Source organism: Athalia rosae, chromosome 6 (assembly GCF_917208135.1).
Source record: "Athalia rosae chromosome 6, iyAthRosa1.1, whole genome shotgun sequence".
Taxonomy (NCBI): domain Eukaryota; kingdom Metazoa; phylum Arthropoda; class Insecta; order Hymenoptera; family Athaliidae; genus Athalia; species Athalia rosae.
The window spans coordinates 16,585,560-16,609,503 of NC_064031.1; the positions used below are offsets into that span (position 1 = coordinate 16,585,560).

Here is a 23,944-nt window from a genome sequence, read left to right on the forward strand (position 1 = left end):
CTGGAGCCTTTCAGTTTTCTACATAATTAGTGAAAAACGAAAAATCATTATTACGCTTTGACTACAATTAGGTTTTTGGTGTTTATTCTTTGTTCTTTTGAATGTGATACTTATCTTTTGAGTTTCAATGACTAGACGCCCAGTAGTTCGTCGTCGCTATCAATCTGCTCATCCAAGGTGTGAGGGTCAGAGGTGTCCAACAAAAGACGTGCTTCTTCTGTTGTATTTACCTATAATACAAGTAATAGAAGGTCGAGTTCAGTGCATATCAACTCGGTGAGAAGATACTTAAATAGATTTCCTATTCTATTTATCATATCAGTCTTCAATCACTCTCTTCACATTCAACAAAGCAATGGGTAAGAAGTTATGTGCGTGTAAAATAGCGAAATCTTAAAATATGAATAAATGATATCGAAAGTGAACTGAAAAAAAAAGTTTATGATCAAGTAAGCGGCCGGGTCTTCAATAAATACACATGACACTGCATTTCATACTGTTATCTTTATTGTTAGCTTTATCGATAAATCAAATCGGTACCCTAAAAAAAATTATAGCTGGGAAAAGTCTACAAATAATAATTATACTTGTTAACAAATATGAATAATTGATAGCTTATTGCAGAGAACGGAAGCGTGAAAACAAATTATGAAGTCTATTTCATGTGCATAGCGTATAGGCAAAAAAAAAATCTAGGAACAATTCCATTTACAATATCTATCGATAGTTTTTGAGTTTTCTTCGTGTCTTTCGACTTTTTCCTTCATTAGAAAACTAAATAAAAATCATTATTAGGGTGAATACATAAATCAAATCTTCTTTTCGAAATTAAATAAACATTAAAAGAGCCAAACAATTTTCAATATAATTTCGATATACAAATAATGCGAGTATAGATAAATCTCAAAAATATAATGTATAGGAACAAGTACCACAGTTGAGCAAAAGAAAAACTAATTTAACAATGAATAACGAACTGACATTACTTTTGATGTTTGCAGTCGCGTTTCGTGAAGGCAAAAAGGAAATATGTGCTATTAAAAAATAATGCATATCAGGGTGTGTTAAAAAAAAAAAATTTTTTTCATTTTCTTAGCATAGGGGCAGAATTTGTACCCTATAAAAAAAGAAAATCTTTCAAAAGTGGAAAAATTTTTTTACTTGATATTTTGAGGTAGACCACTCGTTTTTTGAATAAATAATTAATCAAGAGGGGTATTTCCAGCAAAAAAAAAAAATTTCCACCTAATGATTACTCGATCGATTGCATGAGTAGATGATTTTGGCTCTCAGATTTGGATTTCGGAGCTGATTGTACGTGAGATTACTCTTGAACAAGCAAAAAAAGATTCGATTTTTGAGCAAAAAATAAATCATCTTTTTAATTGGGTTTAATATGCTTTTCTGACGTATTTTGATCTCAGGAATCCAAATCTGGAAGAAAAATTGATCTATCTCTAAAATTGACCGAGTTATCGCCAATTTTCACTTTTTTGGGGTCAAAAATGAAAAATTGATTTTAAAGTCTATATTAATGTAATTTGAGCTCAGGAATCTGAATCCAGAAGAATAATTGATCCATCTTAAAAAATGACCGAGTTATCCCCATTTTTTCGCGATTTTTGGCATAAATTTGAGGATATCTCGAAGGGAAAAAATCGTAGCTCAATTTGGACGACGGATTCGTGTTCCTGAGGTCAAAATACATAAGAAAAGTGCCACACGATCAATTTTAAAAAATAAAAATTTTTGGCCAAAATTTGAAAAAAACGTAAGGGGTACCCCTTGGAAAAATCTCAAATTTTGGCCAAAAATTTTTATTTTTAAAAATTGATCGTATGGCACTTTTCTTATGTATTTTGACCTCAGGAACACGAATCCGTTGTCCAAATTGAGCTACGATTTTTTCCCTGCGAGATATCCTCAAATTTATGTGAAAAAATGCGAAAAAATGGGGATAACTCGGTCATTTTTGCAGATAGATCAATTTTTCTTCCGGATTCGGATTCCTGATCTCAAATTACATTGAGATAGACCAAAACCTAAATTTTTTATTTTTGACCCCAAAAAGCTGAAAATTGGCGATAACTCGGTCAATTTCATAGATAGATCAATTTTTCTTCCAGATTCGTGTTCCTGAGGTCAAAATACGTAAGAAAAGTGCCATACGATCAATTTTTTAAAATAAAAATTTTTGGCCAAAATTTGAGATTTTTCCAAGGGGTACCCCTTACGATTTTCTCGTAGAGATTCTTATCCCGAAATTGCCTATCGACACTGTCGGCGAGACCGAGTGGGGTGGACGTGGATTACCATCGACGAAGTTGTGGCTGCAGAACTTTGCCGAACATTATGATATTTACACCGAAACGAGGGTTCGCCGTGAACTCCTATTGGTCGATACACCGTACGTATCCTCGCAAACGGATAATATCCCAGCTCGAACGGATAATATCCCGAGCGGTTTGTTGTGAGACGTCACCTCTGCTCAGCCCTGAAGGTGACGTCTCACAACAAAGCGCTGCGCTGCTGGCTACCTGACTCCAGCAAAGCTCTGGCTCCCCGTCTCGACTTCAATTTTAAGTCAAAAAAAGAGCATGTCATTTTTTGATTTTATTCTTGAATTACAAAAATAATAGGGAAAAAATTTTGAACAGTGAACGAGTAAAAAACAATCACAATCGACAATTTTTAAATAATTTCTACGATTTTTGACCAAAAAAAAAAATTTTTGGCTGGAAGTATTCCACTTGATTATTAATTATTTATTTAAAAATCGAGTGGGCTACCTCAAAATATCAAGTAAACAATTTTTTCCACATTTGAAAAATTTTCTTTCTTCATAAGGTACAAATTCTGCTCCCATGCTCAGAAAATAAAGAAAAAATATTTCTTCAACCCATCCTAATGCATATAAGTAATTAATATGATATAATTAATATCTGGAAAAAATGGCAATACTACTCATTTCGTTTAAAGCATATAGATTTTTAAACTTATTCATATTTTACATTCGCGTAATTTGACACAATACACGAAATGATTGTAGAAGAACAAAAATGTTTTTTTTTGGCTTGATATTCACATACACAAGTATCAAATGAAACAATAATGTGTATGGAAGACAGGTATGTGCAGGGAGAATAAATATAATATCTTAGAATCCCAATATCGCTGCTACCAAGCGTCCTCCTGTAATCAGAAAATTAAATCGGAACAAACATTAACTATAATCAGCGAAAATTCGATCTCTAAATCCTTCTGGTAAGTCTCCTCAAACAACGAAAAACCGTACGGATATTTTAAGTACACTGCGGTGGTAAAATGATAATGGCGTCGCTCCCAGTATACCTATACCTACTGTAATACGGTAGCATATTTTTCAACGATGACATTACAACCGATTTACTCAGAAGTAAATATCCGGCTCATAATATTGGCGCTCCTCATTTCCGGGCATAAGTTATTGATTGAATTGTGAACAATAGAACCACCAGTCCACGCGGCTAATTACTTTGTAAACCCCGAGGATTAAGGATTTGCAGGAAATCGGGAATATTGCCTGTCGTAAAATTGAACTCGCTGCAGAGGAGTTACCAAGAAACGAATTTTGACCAGGGGCGTCCAAAATATGCAGCTACTTGTGTATGTCAAGGTATAACGTAAATTAACGAATACAAACAAATTATTAATGGGCATATGATTACGCGATGAAAATGACAATGATAAACATTCAAGTAAAAATATATACCGATACCAACCTTTGAAATTAAATAATGAAAATCGACTATGTATTATGCTCATGCATGATCATTGATCAATCGAATGAATAACGCTTGTGTGGTTTTCTCACCCTTATCAGTTTCAAACGTACTTCTGTAATGATAACGATATTCCGATGCAATCGTATGTGATATGCATTCGGGGAGACTGTTAATTTTTTAAAGCGTTATTGTAATACAAACCCTTGAATATTGAACGCGACTGTGATTCCGTGATGAAGTAATCGCTTCAATTCGTGATCGTAGACGACCACACCTTTGGGAATTTCGCATGCATAACCATAAACCTATCACAAGGACGACCAGCACTGAGATCGTCACTATCCAAGCTGAAAATTTTAAAAGAATTTCATTGGTTTCCATACGCTGAAAACGGTAAGTTCTGAAACAATTATTCTATCCAAAACCATTCTAATTTCACATGTATCAAAAGTATGTTTGAAAACCCACTCTGTGCAGAGCCGTAATTTTTCAAATTGTCTGCCGATGGTGTCTCGGTAATTGCTGCAACAGGGGTTGTCGCTGCATTATATCCACCTCCAGCGCATGCAATATTGGTAAGCCACTTGAACGAAGCCATGCAATTGGCGTCCTGAAATTGATTACGGATCGTTATAAATTTATTCGCGTTATTATACGTCTGGCTATAAAGTCAGATATTAATATATAAAAACGTGAGTTTTATTTCAATCGTGAATTTAAATTTCAATTTTAGTAAGAGTGACAGGCGAACAACAGCTATGCTAATTGTCAAGGGTTCAAATGTGACGGAGATTCTTCCGTCAACTATATCTTCGCATCGTACATTTTGCTAATGCACGTATAAAAACCGCGTTGTCCGTATAATAACTTCGACATTTTTCGTTTCCTTTAACGAGAAATTCCATAGTTATTTACGGTAACTGAACGTATGCAAGTTTTAAAAATAAGTTCGATTAGTAATTTCAGGGCTAAATTTGCACAGCGTAGGGATCAATGAGTAGACATATCCCTGCGCAATGTGGTGTACGTGAAGTTTAGCCCGAATGAATGTCAATCTTCCCGCGGTCATGGAAATATCGTAACCGGTTATGCCTTGGTTTTTCCCAACACGTGTACTATAGATTTATAGAAATCTAGGTAAAGTTTACCGCTACACTGCATTACATATAGTAAACTTCCGAATTTCGCTCCGCGGATTAATTTGCATCATGCAGTGGGCCCGCAAGTAATTGCCAAATTTTTCAGCATTGATTACTTTCGATATGAAAAATATTACGTGATTAGTGGAACGAACGTAAATAGAGAGAGGAAACTCCCGACCGCAAATACGAAGCAAGGTAAAACACGACGGATCGTCATATTAAAAGTGTTAATTACTTATAAACTATATGATTTCATAAGCCTTTAGCCTCGGGGCACTTCGAACGATATCTTGGCAAAATTTTGGGGATTAGGATTACCGCAGTATTTCGCTAATTATTGGGAAATTCCGATTCTTCTGTAGGCTGCATTTTTGCAGGCGCTATAACATGAAGAGATTTCGGAAGATTTTACTTATATACTTATACGTGTATATCCGTACTCGAATTTGCGAATACATTAAAAGAAGAAACGACACGGTCATGACGTTTGTCGTGTGTAAAACCTGTTCTTGGTTTATATCCACCTTGTTTAAAAATAAGAAGGTGAAGATTATAAAGTTTATTCTTGGCGTTGCCACGGGGAATAACCAAGTTTTCGTTCATATCAATCAACAGAAGACGCTTGGTATCATCCATTATATTCCATAGAAATAGTAGGAGTCCTTCATAATCTGAATCGGAACTGGATACATGCATGTACGTGAAAACGAACACGACTTCAATTTCACACATTTTAATTACGTGTTCAATAACCCCAGGCTCACAAGAGCAGGAAACTTTGATATCGTCACGTCCATTGAGAAGGAAAAATTGTTCGACCCAAAAGAACGTAGGTACATCGATAATTTTAGATTAAATGCTTCCTGCAAAACTACAGATTTAAATTCATCATTTTTGTAGTAGGTGATAATAATAGTGCGACATCGGAGAAAAAAACCTCCCATTATATTCTTATTCTCTTCATGTGCCATAGGTACAACGTAGTACATACATACGATGAATACATAGGTATTTAATTTCTACCGGATATGGGTCATACAAAACTCTGGATTCAATATGCGTTGAAAAGCAGAATGAATTGAACTTCAGGTCGGATGTATAGATATCCATTATACTTATTCGTGTACGTACGTATCAAATGGGCGGAGATTTGAGAAACAGGAAGCGGAAGTACGGTGCGGAGTATGTCAATCGGGGTTGTTGGCTGTCTTTCAGATGGATTTTCGAGGGTTGAGAACGGTTTTGCGTATGAAATGAAACGTTAGGATTCGGAAAAGAGGCGATGCATAGGTTCAATTTGAAGACGGAAGCAACCCACGTGGTGCTGAAAACACCCCAGATGTTTCGCCTTATGCAGTCCGCGTAGATATACAAAAAGACTTCCGATTTAATTTTACGGTATTTCTACGACATGAAACGAGAGAATCTGGCACGCACATGTTCGTTGCAACTTCGTACGATGCATACCACCAAATACGAGTAGGCTTCGTGGCGAATGAATTTAAAAATTTTCACGCTGAGTTTCTTCCGGAGAGATATAGAAAATTAAAAATGAAACGTGTGCATTACTTCCTTTTTTTATATTGCAAAAATACGACCAGCATCAGCTTGAAAAATAAATAATGCGCACTCAAAGTTGCCATCAATGATTTGTCCTTGTCAGTTACAATCTGACGGATGTCACTCCACATCCTGGTTGCTGGATATTATAAGGTACTTTAATATAAAATATAAAAGTCTACGACGTTAAGATGGAGAGAATAGAAATGCACAAATGAGATAAGAAAATGATAGTTTAATTGAAAGTATTTGATGCGGAATTATTTCACAGAAGAAAAAAAATTGATGAAAAAAAGAACTTCAATGAAAAAGTTATCTTCATTCTTCTATAGACCATACGGCGGGCGGTAACCCTCGGTTTATTCGAGTTGAAAGTTTAAATTTAGATGCCGGTCTTTACGTCTGGTTTTAGACTTCAGAATTTCGAATAAAAATGTACATACACACGACATAGACCGCACGAGTTGCGAGATAGACAGAAACCCTTTGGAAATGACCGACCGGTAGGAAGTGGGAGCGATTATTGTTAGTAATGTTTGTGGTCCATCTATCTCGTTCGTACAAATGTGCGTACACATCGAACCATAATCAGGGAAGCTATCATTTTTATCAGTTTAATGAAGAGTTATCATTCATTCATGTCCAAAACTTAGGGCAATTCATCGACTCTTGTAAGTCGGCAATTTTTAACATTTTAAAACCCTGAATCACGATATGGATGTACACGAGAGATACGGAGAAAAATTCTTCCGTTAAAACCTGCAGACGTACAGTCAACGCCTTCAAGAATTTACGATACACAAGGTACTCGCTCATATCGTCGACGGTTTCTGGCTTTGAAATTTCAAGTGGTTCCTCGGTACATGAGAACGAAGAGGGGTTGACGCCTGAAAGGAATCTGGACGAAAGAACACAGCCCAGTTCCTCATCCCTTCTCATACAGGGTAGTGATGGTATTTTACCTATACCTAAAAATTTTCTCGGTTCTGCAGGCAGCAGGCAGGAAGCATCTGCGCCTCTGTTTCGTGTTATATTATCCCACGGTCTAAAAGCTACGAGCAGCTTTACTGCTGCGCAACGTTATAAGTTTTAGTTCGACTTATTTGTTTTCTCAAAACGTTTGCGTTCTGAATTATACGTGTAAAAACGACACGTATATCTCAATCAAGTTTCGCGGCAGTGCAAGGCTGTTGTAAAAACTGACGATGGGAATACGATGATAACATTTTTTTCTTCATCCCTTACGGTGGATGAGGGAAGAATTTGATAGAATTTATTTTTTCGTGAAACTTCAACTGCGGCCAGAATCAGCCCTTAAAGGATACCAAAAGCCCTCCTATATACCGTATCTCTTCTAATCATTTCTAATGCTGGATTGGAAAATGGAAAAACCTTTCAACAGGTCGTAAGACTTTTACGACTCTTAAAAATTCTTGGAGCACCGGATAAGGGATACGAGTGCAACGTGAGAGAGCGTTAACTTTGGACCAACTATTTATAGATCATCGCAGCTCTTTTCGAAGTTTCAAGATATGCGAAGACCCCGAATATTTAAGGAAAATGCAGATGAAATCCTACGAACGCGACGATAATTCAGAAATGAAAGTTGCGCCGTTTTAATATTTATCGCACGTATATGCGTTCGATGCTCTCTGTTGTGTTGTACGTTACACACATACCTAATGTCATTACTTCTGATACAATCCTGAAGAGTGAATCACACAATTCACACTCTACTCTCGTTCAACAGAACCGTCTACAAAAGTCTTTCAATTTTCTTCTGTAGTAAAAATTATCACCCGCAAGGTTTTGATACTTTTATTAATCATTTACTCTGCATCATCTAGAGTTTTGTTAGTTGGCCTGAAATATAGTTAGTTGAAGCCATACATTCTCAGAGTAAAGAGTAGACAGTCGAAAAGTCGGATAAATGACGTGTTGTGTTATCAATTTGCGAAGCACGTAACTGAAGAATCAGAAAAGAAAAAAAAAAAAAAAAAAAACCAGTGTTCAATGGCAGAAGTCTCCACGTGACGCATATGCATTGAACAAGTGGTGTTTTCGATTCGTTTTATCTACATTTTTATCTGCAATAACGCTTCCTCCTATTGCTCTCCGTAAAGTAACAATCTTTATCTGACATTATTCATTCGCAATTGTATATTAACAATTACACCTCAAATTTTTCTACGATTGACGTACGATACACAAATTCTTTTTTATTTGAATAGATTCGGTTCTTGTTACTGGAAACTGGATGTACTAAAGTTGGAAATTACGGGTACAGGTCATAGTCGATAGGAAATACCTCTAGAAATATGAAATCACCGTAACCACCGTCGTCTCACCTGAGCATCTGATAATATGATAATTAAATGATTGATAAAAACCTGCGATATAGAATACCGAGAATCTTGTGAACGAGCTAAACTAATTAATTCCGTTCGGCAATTAGCCAAGCTATTAAACGTCACGCGGTTCTTCTGAATTCTTTCTATTGAAACTTTTCCAAAAGTCACCATAAAAATGTAAAACTGGCAGATGGACTCCAGTGAGCCAAAAACTCATACGATCTATGGGAATAATTGCAAAATCCTGTTCACGTGCAAACAACGAATGAGGTATGCAAAAACGTGAATTCCCAAAGTTGGTTTATATCCAACATATCTACACATTAGCACGTGAACACGTCCAGCATCGGTTGAAGGATTCCATAGCGATTTTCAATGATTTCCCTTCCCCTCCTTCACTCCTCTGTCTCCCACTACCGTAATGTTGTGTATACCGACGAAACTCCAGTTTGCTCAGACCCAAACGGAGAATCGTTCTTCAGTTCACAGCAGGCTGTTAGAAAGTCAGCAGCACGTTGGCTTTACCTGCAGTTTCAAGAAAGTTTCCGTAACGTACAGACGACCAAGGTCTCCGGAACAGCGGGCTATGGCATTCGCGCGTTTATTGAGCGTAACATGTATCGAATTTAATCGAGTTTAAAAATCTAGTTTAATGCTGAGTGCTGTTACACAAGAATGTGCACGACGTTTTACAGTGCGTATTAATACATGACTCAACGCAGAAGAACAGTAACTAGAAAAATAGGGGGGCGGGTCCATGGTTTTTAAAAATTAAATGGTTCCTCCAATTTCCAGAATATATCAGGTGAGTCCAGACAGTCGCTGGTTGTAATACTCCTAGCGTATACTACCGGTATTTTGTTTGTATCAAATATGTAAAGTTAACGAAATGATGACGATGATTTCGAGTCAGTGACGTCACTTCCATCTGACCGTAATCATCATGCGTTGTATGTGTATACACAACGATCACATACCCACATCCCGTTTCTACAAGTGCTAATCTATCGACACTTTTTTCAACGTATTTTATTTTCTCCGGAATCTTACGATAATTATTCCAACTGCGTACGAATGATACCGCAACAAATGGAGGCGAATACGCGAGTAATCTTGTTCCACTTTCATTCAATACGGAATCTCTCGCTCGCGTAATAACTTCATATGCCTCATACGGCACCTAAGTCGAAATCATTTGAGGCTGCTGCAAAAATTCTGAAAACGTTATATCAGTTTCCCATTATTTGTTCTGAATGGTATTCGCGGTGCATGAATGGTTGTTGACATGCAGGGGGTATATCCGTCTGACCTTTACGGGACGTTACTACGGCCGCGTGAGCTATCAAAATACGTTGTCTTCGCCGCTTGCGGTTGAAGTTCGCTCGTTTTTGATGATACTCTGCCGTAGCCTGTTTATACGACTTAATTTTTGATTATGTTTCATTCGCAAGCTGAAACATTGAAATTGATGTAAAAATGAAGTAAGAATAATCAATGGATATCAATGCGAAGTGACGAGTTTCATTTTCTGGGAACTTTCCTATACACGCATCGATTTCACCCGTGTAGTTATTCGTAGAATAATTGTTACGGCTACTTGTTCAATTGAAGAATAGAATAATTACCTGCGCAATCATTGTGCAGAAAAAAAATACCGCTAGACAGGTTTGGTCGGCCACAGATCTTGTCCTTGGAAGTCCAGAACGAGTTTTGGATCTCTTCGCGAATATCACACTTCCTTGGATATCTAATCGCCTGATTATAGGTGTATATAATAATCGTCGGAGTCTATCTCCGAAGAATTACAATTCCCAGCATTCCATACCGTTTCTCAATATTCCCATGTAATCGGACTGTTAATCACGTTTGTCTCAGTTTAATGTGTAGATGGTAGATCTGACTCAGGTGTTATTTCTTTTAAATTCATGTTTTTCTTTCCTTCCGTAATAAGGCCAAGGTAATTTTATCATTGAAAATCATTGTAAACTATTTTCGTATAGATATATTGATATCTGCGTAGATAGATCGGTTAATATAAAAATAATAAAATGTCCACTGCCAGATACCGGTAGCTGTACGTACAAGCGAACTTTGCAGCATTACAATTTCGATCCAATGTATAATAATACGTTCACTTTTACATAAGGTACATCTGCATTTCGAAATGTGGGAGTACCAGATTGCGTGTGACGCTAACCGGATACTTTGCGAGCAAATTGAAGTAGAGTTTAGCTCGTGTAAATAATGACAACGAGGTCATGGGCCGGATCTTCTCCAATACCATCTACTTTGGATGAAACGCAGGGTAATCATAATGATATTGCAAAGAAAAAGACTAATGTAAGACCATGCCTGTTCGACCCGTAAGCGTCAATTTCGTATGTCAACGTCACTTAATTTTCTCGATAGGTATAAAATTTATACCGTTATACTGATACAGTAGATCAGAAGAACGGTAAACGTTGAATTGGAGAGTGCGATTTGTTGAGGGGGCACAATGTTGAAACGTTTTGCTTTTCCTTTTTGTTCGCAGTGTTCACCCTACCGAGGAGTTTAGCTGGACCCATCAATATGGGGAAGAATAACTCGAGATGGCTTTGGCTGCTGATTCTAATCTGGGCTGGGGAAAGCTTGCAAGAATTATGCAGGGAGAGTGAAGACTGTAGCTGCGAACATAAATCCTCAGATGAATACGAGATGCGTTGTCCTAAAGACTTCGATTCAACGTTTATAATCGAAGTAAAGGAGGGGCAGTTTGCTTCCGTGAAATGCAATATGAAACCATCATGGTCTGACTTTAAATTGCAATCTACAGCCCCACCGCAGGATGTCGAAATTCTCAAGTTCGAGAAATGTCCGTTGCCAGGTGTACCGTTACACGAAATAACTCAGAGAATTGGTTTACAACCAACGAAAAATCTCAGATTCGAGTCTTATCTCAATTTGAGTTCGAGTATGGATCGTAGCTTTTTGACTGGCTTTCCGACACTAGAGAAATTAAGCCTAAATTCCAACGGCTTGACTGAACTACCAGCTGATTTGTTGAACGAGTTACCAGAGCTGGAAATGTTGGAATTAAGGGAAAATAATGTTGTTTTACCTCCACAATTTTTTAACAACGTACCCAAACTCAGAACATTGGAACTTGGACATAACAAGATGACGCATGTAGACCCGATGTTATTTCAACGTCTTACACGACTCGGTTTTCTCAGTTTGTGGGGGAACCAGTTGGTCTATCTTGAACCACATACTTTCGAAACATTGGCTGCCTTACAGATACTGAATATCAATAATAATGTCCTGAAAACTCTACCTCAAGAAATCTTCAAGCAGCTAAAGAATCTAACTGTACTGAATATTGCATCAAATTTATTCTCATCGTTGCCTGAAGGTCTCTTATCTCAGAATCACAATCTCACCAATCTGAGATTTTCTTACAACCGTGGAAATTTAACAACTATACCTAATGGATTTTTAAGCAATTTAACTGAACTCCGAGAAGTACAACTAATCAGAAATAACTTGATAGAGTTACCCGAAGATATTCTGTGGGGTAGTTTTTCAATTAGAAACCTCATTTTACAAGGAAATTACTTAACAACTCTTCCAAAGAATATTTTTAAGGACTCAAAAAATCTTAGAACACTAGATCTCAGTTGGAATAAAATAACTAGTCTTCCTGACGATGTATTCCGAACTCTAGACAAACTTGAAAAGTTAGATTTGCGGAGGAACCAGTTAGCTACTATACAGGGGTGAGTAATCGCTGTTTTTCTGTCACTAATTAAAAGGCATTGCTGATTGTTTTCGATAGATTCAAACCATATATGTGTATATGTATAGGAAGTTAAACACCTAACAAATTACCCATGTTCTATTGAAATTACATGCTAAATTTTTGTTACAAAGCAATGCAAGTATTCTTCATTTAAAAGACGTTGAAATATTTGTCTCTTACCAAGCATGTTTGAAATATTTTATTTCAGGAGACTGTTCTCAGGCTTGAGTCATTTGGTAGAATTAAACTTGCAATATAATGGAATAAGGATTATCGATTCACGTAGCTTTTACCCTCTGGAGTCCCTGGAAGTTGTACGATTATCCCACAATCAAATTACATTCAAAGATGACTCAGCCCCGTTAATCCCGAACGAATTTGGGCCAACATCACCCTTCGAACGATGTTCGAATTTGCGCGAATTAGATTTGTCTTTCAATAATGTTACGGAATTCTTTTCCGACTGGCAACTTCGGTTACACAAACTTGCAAAGTTAGATCTGAAATACAATCAGATAACGTATGTGACGGTGAGTTGAATATCTTTCGAAAAATAAACGTAATTCCGACTGTTTGTCCCAGTGTTACGGAACGTAGCAGTTGGTTGTGAGTTTTACGTGGAATGTATGAAATTTCAAAGTCACTTTTATAATTTCAGGAAACAGACTTCCAGTTTTTATCACCAGATATTGTCATTGATATCACAAACAATAACATAAGTCATGTCCAGCTCGGGGGGGCAGAGCTGGTGGCACAAGTCAATCAATTTGACTCTAAAAGTCGAAAGATTCTCGTAGAAGAAAATCCGATAATCTGTGATTGCAATATGTTCGATTTTCTGAGATACCTCGGTGGCGACATGCATCCGAGTGTACAAAAAATGTTTCACATTGTCCCTGGCAACTTAAAATGTGCAGGCCCCGAATGGATGCGTGACACCCTTGTTTCGGATTTGAAGTATGATACTATGCTATGCTCCATTCAAGACTGTCCACAAAATTGCACGTGCTGGTTCAGGCCAAATGAAAAGACAATAGTTGCTAACTGCTCCAATAGAAACTTGATTATGGCTCCAGAAAGGATTTTTGCATCAAAAGAGCATAAGGTTGAACTGGATTTGACTGGTAATCTTTTGACAACCATGCCAACTGTTAATCAATCAGGATATGGCAATCTCACAAAACTATTCTTGTCGCACAACAACATATCCAGCGTTTCACTGGATGCTGTACCTTTGACTCTTGAGGTAAAAGATAGGCGAAAAAATTTGATTGAGAAATCTAATAATTGTTTCACAGGAAAATATTCAAGTATTTTTTTTTCTTTTCCTCCAGATATTGGAACTGCATCAAAATAATTTGATGAGAGTAGATCCTGTGGTCATTGAACGTTTCAAGAATTCAACCAGATTAACAAAGATAACACTTCATGGAAATCCATGGAAGTGTGACTGCGAGGCTAGAGATCTTCTGAGCTTTATTCAGATGAAGTTTCAAAGAATACCACAGTTATTGAATATAACATGTGGAAGTAACAACAAACCCCTTTCCAAAATGACTGCAAATGACTTGTGTCCTGTAGCTGCTGGAATGATTGTAGGAATCAGTTTTGCAATAGCTATCATAGGGATATCCATGGGAATTCTAGCAGCCTTATATTATAAATATCGTACCGAAATCAAAATATGGCTTTATTCCGTTGGATGGTGTTTATGGTTCGTCACCGAAGAAGAACTGGATAAAGATAAATTATACGACGCCTTCATCAGCTATTCTCACAAAGACGAAGACTTTGTAGTGAATGAGCTTCTCTCTAAACTCGAAGGTGGGCCAAAGCCATTTAAATTGTGCTTACACTTCCGAGATTGGCTGGCGGGGGAATGGATACCTGCACAGATAGCGCGATCCGTGGAAAACTCAAGGCGAACAGTTGTGATTTTATCACCTAATTTCCTCGAGAGTGTTTGGGGGAGAATGGAATTTAGGGTTGCCCACAACCAGGCACTTAGCGAAGGCAGAGCAAGAGTGATTCTCATCTTGTATGGAGATATTGGACCGCATGAGAATTTGGATGATGAATTAAAGGCGTACATGAGCATGAACACATACGTTAAGTGGGGAGATCCATGGTTCTGGGATAAACTGCGATATGCGCTACCTCATCAAACACAAGAAATAGGTAAGGCTGGGAAAAAAATTTTCGACTCTCATCCACACCATATTCAAATTACTGGGGATAAAAACGGATTGATCAATCCCCCTGGAGGACCAATCACGCCACCTCCAATCACCACACCTCCGGCAGATTCACTCAAGATTTTTGAGACCAATGGAAGTTTACACAAAGGAATTCGGATAACCGATTGCCTCAAAAATGAAATGAGTAATTTCGATAATATAGATATGAAAAATGATCACAAAACAAACAAGAATGATATTTATGACAATAACGTGATTAATGGACAATGTATGCCTGTGTGAAACTAGAAAAGAGCTGAAGGATCAAAAATCGAAACAGTACATCATGGTGAGTATTCACAATGTGCATGGTTCAATCATATACTGTGAATATCCAATCCAAAGAACCATGGGTGAGATCAGAGAAACGTTTTGTTTAGCGAATGAATAAATCCGGAGATTTTAGTAACTGATGCGGAAGCTCCTACGGAATAGATCCTATAGATTTAATTAGAATCAACGTGTTTGACCAAATAAATTATGAGACCTTATTATTCTACTGACACATTTTGTTAGATCTCATGATTGACTTTTCATTCACGTGAGTCGAACGATATTCGAGTTCTAGATTAACATAACTATATGTATCAATTACGATCTGGATATAGGTAATGCGATCACCTGTGTTGATAAAAAAACGTAATATCTTCATGGATAGTATACCTATTTAACTTTCTGCTAATGCTCAAAAAAAAAAAAAACGGCCTGGTGCCATTGATAGGTGCAGAAAGCCTGTTAGCGCCATTGTAAATACTTTAACATAAGACTGATCGGTTGTAATTCAAGATCAAATCGGGATGAAGTTACTTCCAGTAATTAACATCAGTAAATTTAAGATAGCTTTTACCCTTGACAAGGTGTTCCTGATAACTGATCTTTGTCAATGGACATGACAGTAGATGAGAAAAACGGTTCACCAAGCGATTAATCTAACCACCGTTTGGTTGATTAGTGAATAGATATGACGGTTACTCATATGAAGTTTTTTGCAACCAAATAACTCAATCGAGTTATTGTTATTATTAATATTTTTATACGCATAGGTAAACAATAAGCGGGCCATCACGCAAACTGTTGAATAAATTAAGTTCTCCCATATTTTGAAAAACCAATTATTTCGATTCCTCTCAAACTTCTTTTCTGTTCTGACATCCTTATTGATCAAAGTTTAAAGACGTTGTTTACGAATTTTAAGGAAAGCGTATAATGAAAAATTAATGAACTTTTTGTTTGACTCACCAAGCTCAGTGCTGGTTTACCAATCCCACTAGTGTTACTGCAGATTAGCAACAATTCAGATTCGTAAGGCTCTGAAACCAAAGTAATTTGATATTATTGTAGCTATTTCATATAGAATTCTGTTGCTCGTAGATGTTATGGCTCAAGAAAGTACTTACTATTGTTACATTTGGTGCCATTTGAATATTTCAAGCTTATCACATTGGTCCTGTAATTAAATCTAACATTTAAGTCGGTGCCGTATCCATTTGTTCCCTGACATATTGCTGATCCATTGCAGTGGTCTTTTCCACCGCAAATGTTTATGCTCCAATTCTTCTCTTTATTAGACACAACCTGTGAAGTGAGAGATATATTAAATATGTTACATATATCTATGTAATATATCTTTTTCCGATATGTATTCCATGAAAGAAATGTACATTCAATTCTTCACTTACTTCTGGTTTAATTGGTTTCTCATACAGTAGAGATAGGTCCAACTCACGCGGATGAGAGGCATCTTTGATCGTGCAAGGGGCAACCCATTCGCCCATTACTGTGCTACAAACAATGTTAGTTCTCCATTCGAATATATAGTGGCAATTTGAGTAGTTTTTGTATTGCGGGAGCCCCTGTGAGAAATAATTTTTTAAATCAGTAACCTTACTAATGACAGCAAATTGTTATTATATTGTGTAATTCAAATATTCCTATAGTTACAGTTGAACTTACTTCATCACCATTGTAGTCACAAAAAAACTTGAACGATGAAGAAATGTTTTTTTCAGGATGCTCTGGGCAGGGTGAACCACGGTAATAGTTCAGAATGACGTTTTCGTCACCATCCAAAACCGGATTTTGATCAGGAAAACCAAGACTCTGTGAAATGTTTTCGTACATAATTTTTGTTTTTTTCTGCTCTCAGACTGTTCATTAGCAATTTTGTCGTACTTACAGTTTCATTCGTATATTGACCTCTGGAATCCCGTACAGTCTGACAAACTGCACTACCATGTGGACAGACAATATTTGGAGTTGGTGCCATAGGCCGACAGATATTTATATGAAACTCTTTGCCCATTGCCTTAATCACATAATTTTTAGAGGACCGTATCAGTGGAAGCAGATTGGTTTCATTTTTCGCTGTGGCACACAGTATCTATAATCGAACATTAGGTAAAAATCAACAAACGTTTCTGCTGCCACAGAGCTTACAGATGTAGCTTACAAAATGATATTCACTCACTCTTCTTTTACACACTCGATCCGTGTACCAATGTATGATCAACGAACACGGCTCATCCTTCAATACAACTGGTGCATCTGATGACCCTTCAGCTCCGCACACAAACGCAATGAGAGTGTAACGACGCTGACCATTTCCACAAGCCGCTCCATCGGTGTAATTCAAGTAAGGTCCCCCATGTTGCCACATAAGGTTAGCATTTGCATTACCCGCAGATGTGAAGTTCTGAGCATCACAGATTCCTACGTAAAGTTAGGTGTTGAAAAAAATTCTGGAAGCATACAAATCAACAGATCTTTGCTGGTTAATGCAAATGATATGTTTTTACCAGTTTCTTTGGCACATCTAGAATTTTGGAGAGGGCCACATATTCTAAATTTGTACTGCTTAGAGCTTGATGCATTGACTATGAAGTCTTGGTTCATCAACGACTGCAACTTATACCTGTAAAGGGTGGAGTCTATAATTTGCGTTGGACGACACAAACCAATTGTGAAACAAAAATATATGAGTAACCTACTCCCACTTTGTCGTCGGATCGACTATAGTACATTTGCTAGCATTTGCAGAACGATATTCACGAAGTCGTGTGGCGTTGCAGGCAGCACGTGTTTTCCAAGTAAATTTGTAATGACACGGGCCACTTTCGGGATCATACTCTGCCTCTCTGTCCTATAAAAAATAATTTTGCCAATTCAAGTTTCATAATTTACTATTTTTTGCCTTATCAAAAAACACAATGGTCGGAATAAATGTATCACACAACATACTGGGCTGGCAGATGGATCACAGATGAAGTATATAGTGGTTTGATGCGTTGTAAGTACTGTTCGCTTGTCTTGGCACAAGTAGCCATTGTCATATTTGATTTGGAGTTTACCATCTTTCATAGTTAGTGAAGATGGATACATTAGCTCGCCATAATTGATGTAGCTGTAATGCACAATGCAAGAAATTTAAATTTAAGTTATCAATTAACATAAATATTCTAAGATTTTCAATATACTCACTCCACGTTATTAGGGTCTGTTGAGTTCTTTAGACACGCTGCTGGTGCACCATAACAAGTCGCTCCATGTTCGTGTATTGTTGTGTGACATACATTGATCATCATCTCAGTTTTGTCATCAATATGAACTACATGATTATCAGACAAAGATGTAAGTGAGCTGAGATCATATGTATTATTGAATTCATCGACATATATGCAGCTGTGTTTGTTAGATCGAGCGCAAGCTAGATTAGTCCTCCATATCATGTGTATCACGCATTGATCTGGCCCCTGCAAGATAAGTCTATGCTTTATTGATACAATTTTTCAAAATCATGAAAATTTCACCATGATAATATGAAGGAATTGCTACTTGTGGAATTATTTCAGGACTTGTTTGAACAGCTGCATAGTCGCATTTCATGATTACATGAACTGTGTAATTTCTACCAGGCTGGCATGGATCACCAGAGTAAATGAACTGTGATGTCCCGTTTTCATATTTCAGTGAGGGGGGAAATTTTCCTGGAAAAAAGGTGAGTTTTTCCTTTAGATACTGTTGTATACTCATGAAACAATTATGAAAATTTTATTCCTTTGGGTTTTGAATAGACCAGATACTGTAATCAATAATTACCAATTCCTATCTCCTTGTCATCTTTACTCAAGCAGACACAATAACCATCATGTCCATTGCACATCTGTTTAAGAGGTGAACATAGCCTGAATCTTATCTTTTCTTTGTCTTGGTCTGCTTGGACTGAAACACTTGATGCTGATAATGTGGTAAAATCATAGGTGTATTGTAGTACATCATTGAACAGCGTACAATCAGAACTTGATACAACCTGTTGCAAAAATGATGTCGTTTGATGTTTATTTTCCTGAATTAGAAAGCAAATGAGAAGATATTTTAATTAATAATCACCACGGTTTGTTAAGCCTAATGAATTCAGAAAATATTTCTTACCTTGGATAAAACGAGATGGATGAATACTGTGACGAATAATAAGAGATTTCTCGACCGGTTCGTCATTTTTCCAGTATAATTCGTTGGAACTCGTTCGTGGAAATACGGATGCAGTAACTGTGATATGGATCGAGCCAAACGAGCAAGTTGCAGTTCATAACCAAGATAGTAATATGCTCATTGATGGCTTTTTTAAAATCCTACTTGTAATCAACACATAGAATTACCAATGGTATCTAATGAGTAGAATTACGGCTTATTTTTTAACTCGTATTATACATTCGAACCACCGACATTCCTTTTCAACAATTCAACCGGCGTTGCGCGGTTTCGAAATTACATTGCAACTCAATTCGTTGCTCAGTACACGAAATCCACAAAGGCACCTGGGGAAACACCCGAAATCAACGTACAGAAAATAATATTCCTTGTTGAGAAATACAAAAAATTCTGGACAAATTGCAACGAATTTTGAATACCAATCATTATTGTCAACGGGTCTACTGCAATCATTCGTTGACAAGGGTTGACTGCAATGCACGGTCATAGGAATTAGTAGCAGCACACGTGAATTCTCTAGTCCTCAGTTGCGTTCCAGCCTCTCCATCACTCCAAGTTTTCATTCTAGATCATTACAATCCGTGATTCCACAGAGCTTTTCGCGCGAAAATCTGTACACGATATGAAAACAGGTTATACTCGAGAGAAGTACCGCAAACGCTGCAAATTGCCTTCGTAGTCTGATACAAATTTTTTTTCGTGTAGGTCAGGCAAACAAAGGTGCGTTTCGCACCGTGCCAACATTCTGCATCACACTTGTCAAGTTTCGCCGGTACAGTAAAAATGAAGTGTACGATTCCGGAAATATCTTGGCATAATCGTGATCCTGTATTAAGTGTTGACCTAAAACCTGGAATAAACACATCACCTGACGGCAATGATTTCTGGCGTTTGGCCACTGCGGGTGCGGACTCACATGTCTTGGTAATAAAATAGCAAAAATTTTTGGTTGTCAGAAAAATATCAAATTAAATACACATATTATTGCCATGTACAGTTTTACACAACAGTGGCTATTTCTGTTTGGCACGGATGCTGATATACACTGATAGTCATCCTGTCAATCGAGGGTAACCATCGACGAATTTTATTGCCTGATTATTCCTTACAGATTTGGCATCTGAGAGTAAACGAACTTGGAGCAACGTTAGTGGAATTTGCTGCTGATTTAAATCGCCATCAGAAAGCAGTCAATGTTGTACGATTTTCACCCTCTGGTGAGATTCTTGCATCTGGTGACGACGGTTAGTAGAAACGTAACAACACTGAATAACGTTTCATCTGTGCATAAAGAGTCATAATAATAATAAAACTAACATTCAGAGTCTGCAATTATATTATGGAAAGAGCGAAGTGAATCAGAGCCCCCACCACTTGTGGGAGATGAAACAAATCAAAATAAAGAGCAATGGAATTTGTGGAAGGTTTTACGTGGCCACATTGAAGATGTCTATGATTTAAGCTGGTCACCGGATTCGAACTTTCTAGTGTCAGGTTCTGTGGATAACACAGCAATTTTCTGGGATATCCAAAAAGGACGAAATACAGGAATGATCTCGGAACACAAAGGATTTGTTCAAGGTGTTTCGTGGGACCCACGCAATCAATATGTCTGTACATTAAGCACAGATAGGTAATATCGCATTTACATTCACCAGGATTTCGCCAGATTCTATTAAACTCTATATCTGACCATATGTTATTATTAGGCAATGCCGTCTGGTTGATATAAAATCTAAGAGAATACTTCAACGAATTGGTAAAGCTAAGATTCCAACACCAGATAATCATCCGTTGAAAGGAAAGACTGTACGTTTATTTCACGACGACACATTTCAGTCGTTCTTCAGGCGTCTCACTTTTTCATCCGATGGCTTACTGATTATCGCACCATCTGGCATTATTGAGCCCCAAGAATCATCAGAAAAGTTATCTAATGCAACAATAATTTTTTCACGACACAACATTAAAGAGTATGTGCCTCTGATTTATCATTTTTTTATTCATATGTTCCAGATACTTCATGTTCATATTCTTTCAGACCTATTATTGTTCTACCATCTTTAGAGCAATCTACAATAGCTGTTCGATGCTGTCCTGTTTATTTCGAATTGAGAGAAGATGGTCCGGTGTCTTTAATTGATCTTCCATATAGAATGATATTTGCAGTAGCTACACAGAGTTCTGTACTTATATATGACACTCAACAAGTTTCTCCTATTGCAGTAGTTTCTAATATTCACTACACCAGGTTAACCGACGTCACTTGGTAAGTTTCTGATATGCTAATTTTGAGTGATCACGTCATCTAATGTCAACGTTTTCCAGGTCATCTGATGGGCATCTATTGGTTGTATCATCCACAGATGGTTATTGTTCGATAGTTCATTTTCAAGATGGAGAATTGGGAAAAATATACGAAGCTAACCCAATCACAGACAGTATTGTGGAAGACAAACCCTTCCAGTTATTATCATCTGAGAAGCCTACCGTAATTGCCACTGATGATGGAAAGGCTGAAAAATTGGCATTCATTAGTGATGTGTATAGTGATGCAATGGATATTGATATTACAAAAATGGTAAAAACAACAGAGTTGGTAAGGGAGTCATTAGTTGTTAATGATAAACAGCAGAGCGAAGACGAAAGTATGAAAGACACTAATCCTACTGATGCCAATGCTCCAATTGTTGAAGAAACTGAAGATATTCAACTGGTCTATGAAGAAAGTAATACGGGAATTAATAATGATGCTATTAAAAAAACCCCACCAAAACCTGTCGTTCCTATTGTAAGGTCTGTCAAAACTCCTCGAAGAGTACAGCTCATTACACTATCCAGTCCAAGGGGTGGAAAAAAAAATTGACTTGAAATTTCAGGTAATTGTTTTTACAGCAAAGAAGTTTCCGAACTTCCATTAGAAAGAAGCGTAATGGTATTAACTAAGTAGATTAAAGAGAGACTATATTTTTATTCTTCGAAATTATATAAAAATAGACAATGTACAACATCAAGTAATTACAAAAGATTTTTTTCAAAGAATTTCTTCTTATCCACCGGGTTTGGAATAATCTGAAACAAAGTATCATAATTTTGTATAAAAAATACCCTCATTTATTCGGTTACAGTGTGTCGATAATGTATTTTGATACTTACAGTGTCTTGCCCTGGTTTCCAGCCAGCAGGGCAGACCTCCCCGTGTTCGTCTGTATATTGGAATGCCTGTACCAAACGTAAGGTTTCATCGACCGATCTTCCAACTGGTAGATCGTTCATTGTGATTTGGCGCAGTATTCCTTTGCCATCGATGATGAACAGAGCTCTGTAAATAATCAGAATATTATTTGACAATATATATTATTTGCATTTTTATACAAAATAAATAATTGAAAGCTTGATTTTATCAGATTAACTGAGAAGAACATCTTAGCAGCTACCATAGAATCATTTAAAAGTTTGGATATGAAATCACCTCAAAGTATGTCCAAGATCCTCTAGATAAACTCCATAATCCTTTGATATTTTATGAGTGAGATCAGAAAGCAACGGAATTTTGATTTTTTCTAGACCACCTTCCTTTCTGGGTGTATTGATCCAGGCAAGATGAGTGAACTGAGAGTCGACAGAAGCTGCAATCACCTCAGTTTTTAGCTTTCTAAACTCTGCCAACCGATCCGAGAAGGCTAATATCTCAGTTGGGCAAACAAAGGTACTGAAAATGAATACAAGTTAATTCGTTACACGAAATTGAATAACGAAGAGAAGTAGCAGAGATGTATTCACTTACAAATCCAAGGGATAAAAGAAGAATACTAAATATTTTCCTTTAAAATCTGTCAGCTTTAGATCCCTAAATTCTCCTTCAATGACTGCGGTACCCTCCCAAAAGGGTGCCTGTTTTCCAACTAAAACAAGACATTTTTCATTCAAACATTTTGTTAAGTCTCCTATACAAATCAACGTTCTTCAATAATTGAATTTACTCAGTCAATATAATCACTGATAAGATAAGGCAATAACAATCTCAATTCGATTTGTCTCACAGCTGTGAGACGTAATTGATTGTATAAAACGATCAATCTGGTCAGAAAAATGGATCAACTGTTATTCATCAGGCAATACCTTGTGCAACATATCCCTCAACAGAAATATTGTTTGGAGTAATCTAACAATGTTAGTTTGTTGTGAACGCCTAATTTCTAATTGTTGGAAAATTCGATATCGACATTTTGGAGGCGTGAAAAAAAATTATCAGCGTAATATCAATTCGTTAGCACAATAATATTATATCCAAGGTTTTAATATCACTCACTGACGGCTTGAGTAGTTTGCAACTGGTGGCTCGCGTGTTTAGTACCGGTTGGATAAACGGTACCACCAGCGAATGAATAACATGCTTCGTCCTCTCCGAATAATCCTTGACTTTTTGATATAAAGCAGCATAAAACGCTCAAAATAATGCAAGCAGTATGAAACATGTTAACTAATTTGTTTTAGGCAATACTTGTTACATTGAACCTACTCTGATGTCTATCTACTAATCTATACTCTACGAGATAAATTGACAAGTTTTTAAAAGGCGCTTCAAAAAAGTACAGCGCCCCGGAGTCGTGGTTGACCC

The 23,944-nt window shown here is 37.0% G+C and overlaps 4 protein-coding genes across 14 annotated transcripts; 2 read left to right on the forward strand and 2 right to left on the reverse strand.

Moving 5' to 3' along the window:
• Nucleotides 1–95: 95 nt before the first annotated feature.
• LOC105688629 (cation-independent mannose-6-phosphate receptor) lies at nucleotides 96–19,873 on the reverse strand. Of its 6 annotated transcripts, none has more exons than XM_048657154.1 (17): nucleotides 19,743–19,873; nucleotides 19,264–19,649; nucleotides 18,931–19,177; nucleotides 18,667–18,818; nucleotides 18,313–18,584; nucleotides 18,073–18,235; nucleotides 17,823–17,974; nucleotides 17,631–17,746; nucleotides 17,303–17,544; nucleotides 17,012–17,215; nucleotides 16,789–16,935; nucleotides 16,515–16,688; nucleotides 16,233–16,410; nucleotides 16,075–16,145; nucleotides 4,233–4,374; nucleotides 3,966–4,111; nucleotides 96–230 (listed from the first exon to the last, which is right to left on the reverse strand). In XM_048657154.1, the coding sequence occupies exons 2-17, from the start codon at nucleotides 19,327–19,329 to the stop codon at nucleotides 132–134; spliced, it is 2,571 nt and encodes an 856-aa protein (XP_048513111.1). In that variant the 5' UTR covers nucleotides 19,330–19,649; nucleotides 19,743–19,873; the 3' UTR covers nucleotides 96–131. The 6 variants fall into 6 exon arrangements, 5 of the variants coding, with proteins under 5 accessions (XP_048513111.1, XP_012260513.2, XP_048513113.1 ...); XR_007278980.1 differs by lacking the exons at nucleotides 96–230; nucleotides 19,743–19,873 and adding exons at nucleotides 3,049–3,192; nucleotides 3,762–3,876 and having other exon boundaries at nucleotides 19,264–19,645; XM_012405090.3 differs by lacking the exon at nucleotides 19,743–19,873 and having other exon boundaries at nucleotides 18,931–19,141; nucleotides 19,264–19,645.
• Nucleotides 9,278–15,933, forward strand: LOC105688627 (protein toll). Of its 2 annotated transcripts, none has more exons than XM_012405086.3 (5): nucleotides 9,278–9,622; nucleotides 11,351–12,575; nucleotides 12,807–13,128; nucleotides 13,257–13,844; nucleotides 13,933–15,933. In XM_012405086.3, exons 2-5 carry the CDS (start codon nucleotides 11,389–11,391, stop codon nucleotides 15,076–15,078), a joined length of 3,243 nt encoding a protein of 1,080 aa, XP_012260509.2. In that variant the 5' UTR covers nucleotides 9,278–9,622; nucleotides 11,351–11,388; the 3' UTR covers nucleotides 15,079–15,933. The 2 variants fall into 2 exon arrangements, with proteins under 2 accessions (XP_012260509.2, XP_048513106.1); XM_048657149.1 differs by lacking the exon at nucleotides 9,278–9,622 and adding an exon at nucleotides 10,122–11,122.
• LOC105688630 (chromatin assembly factor 1 subunit B) lies at nucleotides 18,694–22,731 on the forward strand. Of its 5 annotated transcripts, none has more exons than XR_007278982.1 (9): nucleotides 18,694–18,829; nucleotides 20,029–20,247; nucleotides 20,435–20,567; nucleotides 20,647–20,956; nucleotides 21,033–21,296; nucleotides 21,365–21,592; nucleotides 21,652–21,922; nucleotides 22,020–22,202; nucleotides 22,452–22,731. XR_007278982.1 is itself a non-coding variant. In XM_048657158.1 (8 exons), the coding sequence occupies exons 1-7, from the start codon at nucleotides 18,770–18,772 to the stop codon at nucleotides 22,187–22,189; spliced, it is 1,752 nt and encodes a 583-aa protein (XP_048513115.1). In that variant the 5' UTR covers nucleotides 18,694–18,769; the 3' UTR covers nucleotides 22,190–22,202; nucleotides 22,452–22,731. The 5 variants fall into 5 exon arrangements, 3 of the variants coding, with proteins under 3 accessions (XP_048513115.1, XP_048513114.1, XP_020709487.2); XR_007278981.1 differs by having other exon boundaries at nucleotides 22,482–22,731; XM_048657158.1 differs by having other exon boundaries at nucleotides 21,652–22,202.
• LOC105688632 (peroxiredoxin-2) lies at nucleotides 22,275–23,937 on the reverse strand. Its single transcript, XM_012405099.3, has 5 exons — nucleotides 23,636–23,937; nucleotides 23,111–23,228; nucleotides 22,796–23,035; nucleotides 22,480–22,645; nucleotides 22,275–22,395 (listed from the first exon to the last, which is right to left on the reverse strand). The coding sequence occupies exons 1-5, from the start codon at nucleotides 23,799–23,801 to the stop codon at nucleotides 22,342–22,344; spliced, it is 744 nt and encodes a 247-aa protein (XP_012260522.1). The 5' UTR covers nucleotides 23,802–23,937; the 3' UTR covers nucleotides 22,275–22,341.
• Nucleotides 23,938–23,944: the final 7 nt, after the last annotated feature.

Excerpts from the sequence above, each read along its gene's own strand:
- LOC105688632 (XM_012405099.3), bottom strand. The coding sequence starts at position 23,801 with ATGTTTCATACTGCTTGCATTATTTTGAGCGTTTTATGCTGCTTTATA. Across the intron at positions 23,229-23,635 it reads GCAAACTACTCAAGCCGTCA|TTGGAAAACAGGCACCCTTT; the intron begins GTGAGTGATATT and ends GTCTTGTTTTAG. Across the intron at positions 22,396-22,479 it reads GGAAACCAGGGCAAGACACT|ATTATTCCAAACCCGGTGGA; the intron begins GTAAGTATCAAA and ends ACTTTGTTTCAG.
- LOC105688627 (XM_048657149.1), top strand. The coding sequence starts at position 11,062 with ATGACAACGAGGTCATGGGCCGGATCTTCTCCAATACCATCTACTTTG. Across the intron at positions 13,129-13,256 it reads ATCAGATAACGTATGTGACG|GAAACAGACTTCCAGTTTTT; the intron begins GTGAGTTGAATA and ends TTATAATTTCAG. Across the intron at positions 13,845-13,932 it reads CTGTACCTTTGACTCTTGAG|ATATTGGAACTGCATCAAAA; the intron begins GTAAAAGATAGG and ends CTTTTCCTCCAG.
- LOC105688630 (XM_048657158.1), top strand. The coding sequence starts at position 18,770 with ATGAACTGTGATGTCCCGTTTTCATATTTCAGTGAGGGGGGAAATTTT. Across the intron at positions 18,830-20,028 it reads GAAATTTTCCTGGAAAAAAG|GTCAGGCAAACAAAGGTGCG; the intron begins GTGAGTTTTTCC and ends TTTTTCGTGTAG. Across the intron at positions 20,957-21,032 it reads TGTACATTAAGCACAGATAG|GCAATGCCGTCTGGTTGATA; the intron begins GTAATATCGCAT and ends TGTTATTATTAG.
- LOC105688629 (XM_048657154.1), bottom strand. The coding sequence starts at position 19,329 with ATGACGAACCGGTCGAGAAATCTCTTATTATTCGTCACAGTATTCATC. Across the intron at positions 19,178-19,263 it reads TCCATCTCGTTTTATCCAAG|GAAAATAAACATCAAACGAC; the intron begins GTAAGAAATATT and ends TTTCTAATTCAG. Across the intron at positions 16,146-16,232 it reads TGGCACCAAATGTAACAATA|AGCCTTACGAATCTGAATTG; the intron begins GTAAGTACTTTC and ends CTTTGGTTTCAG.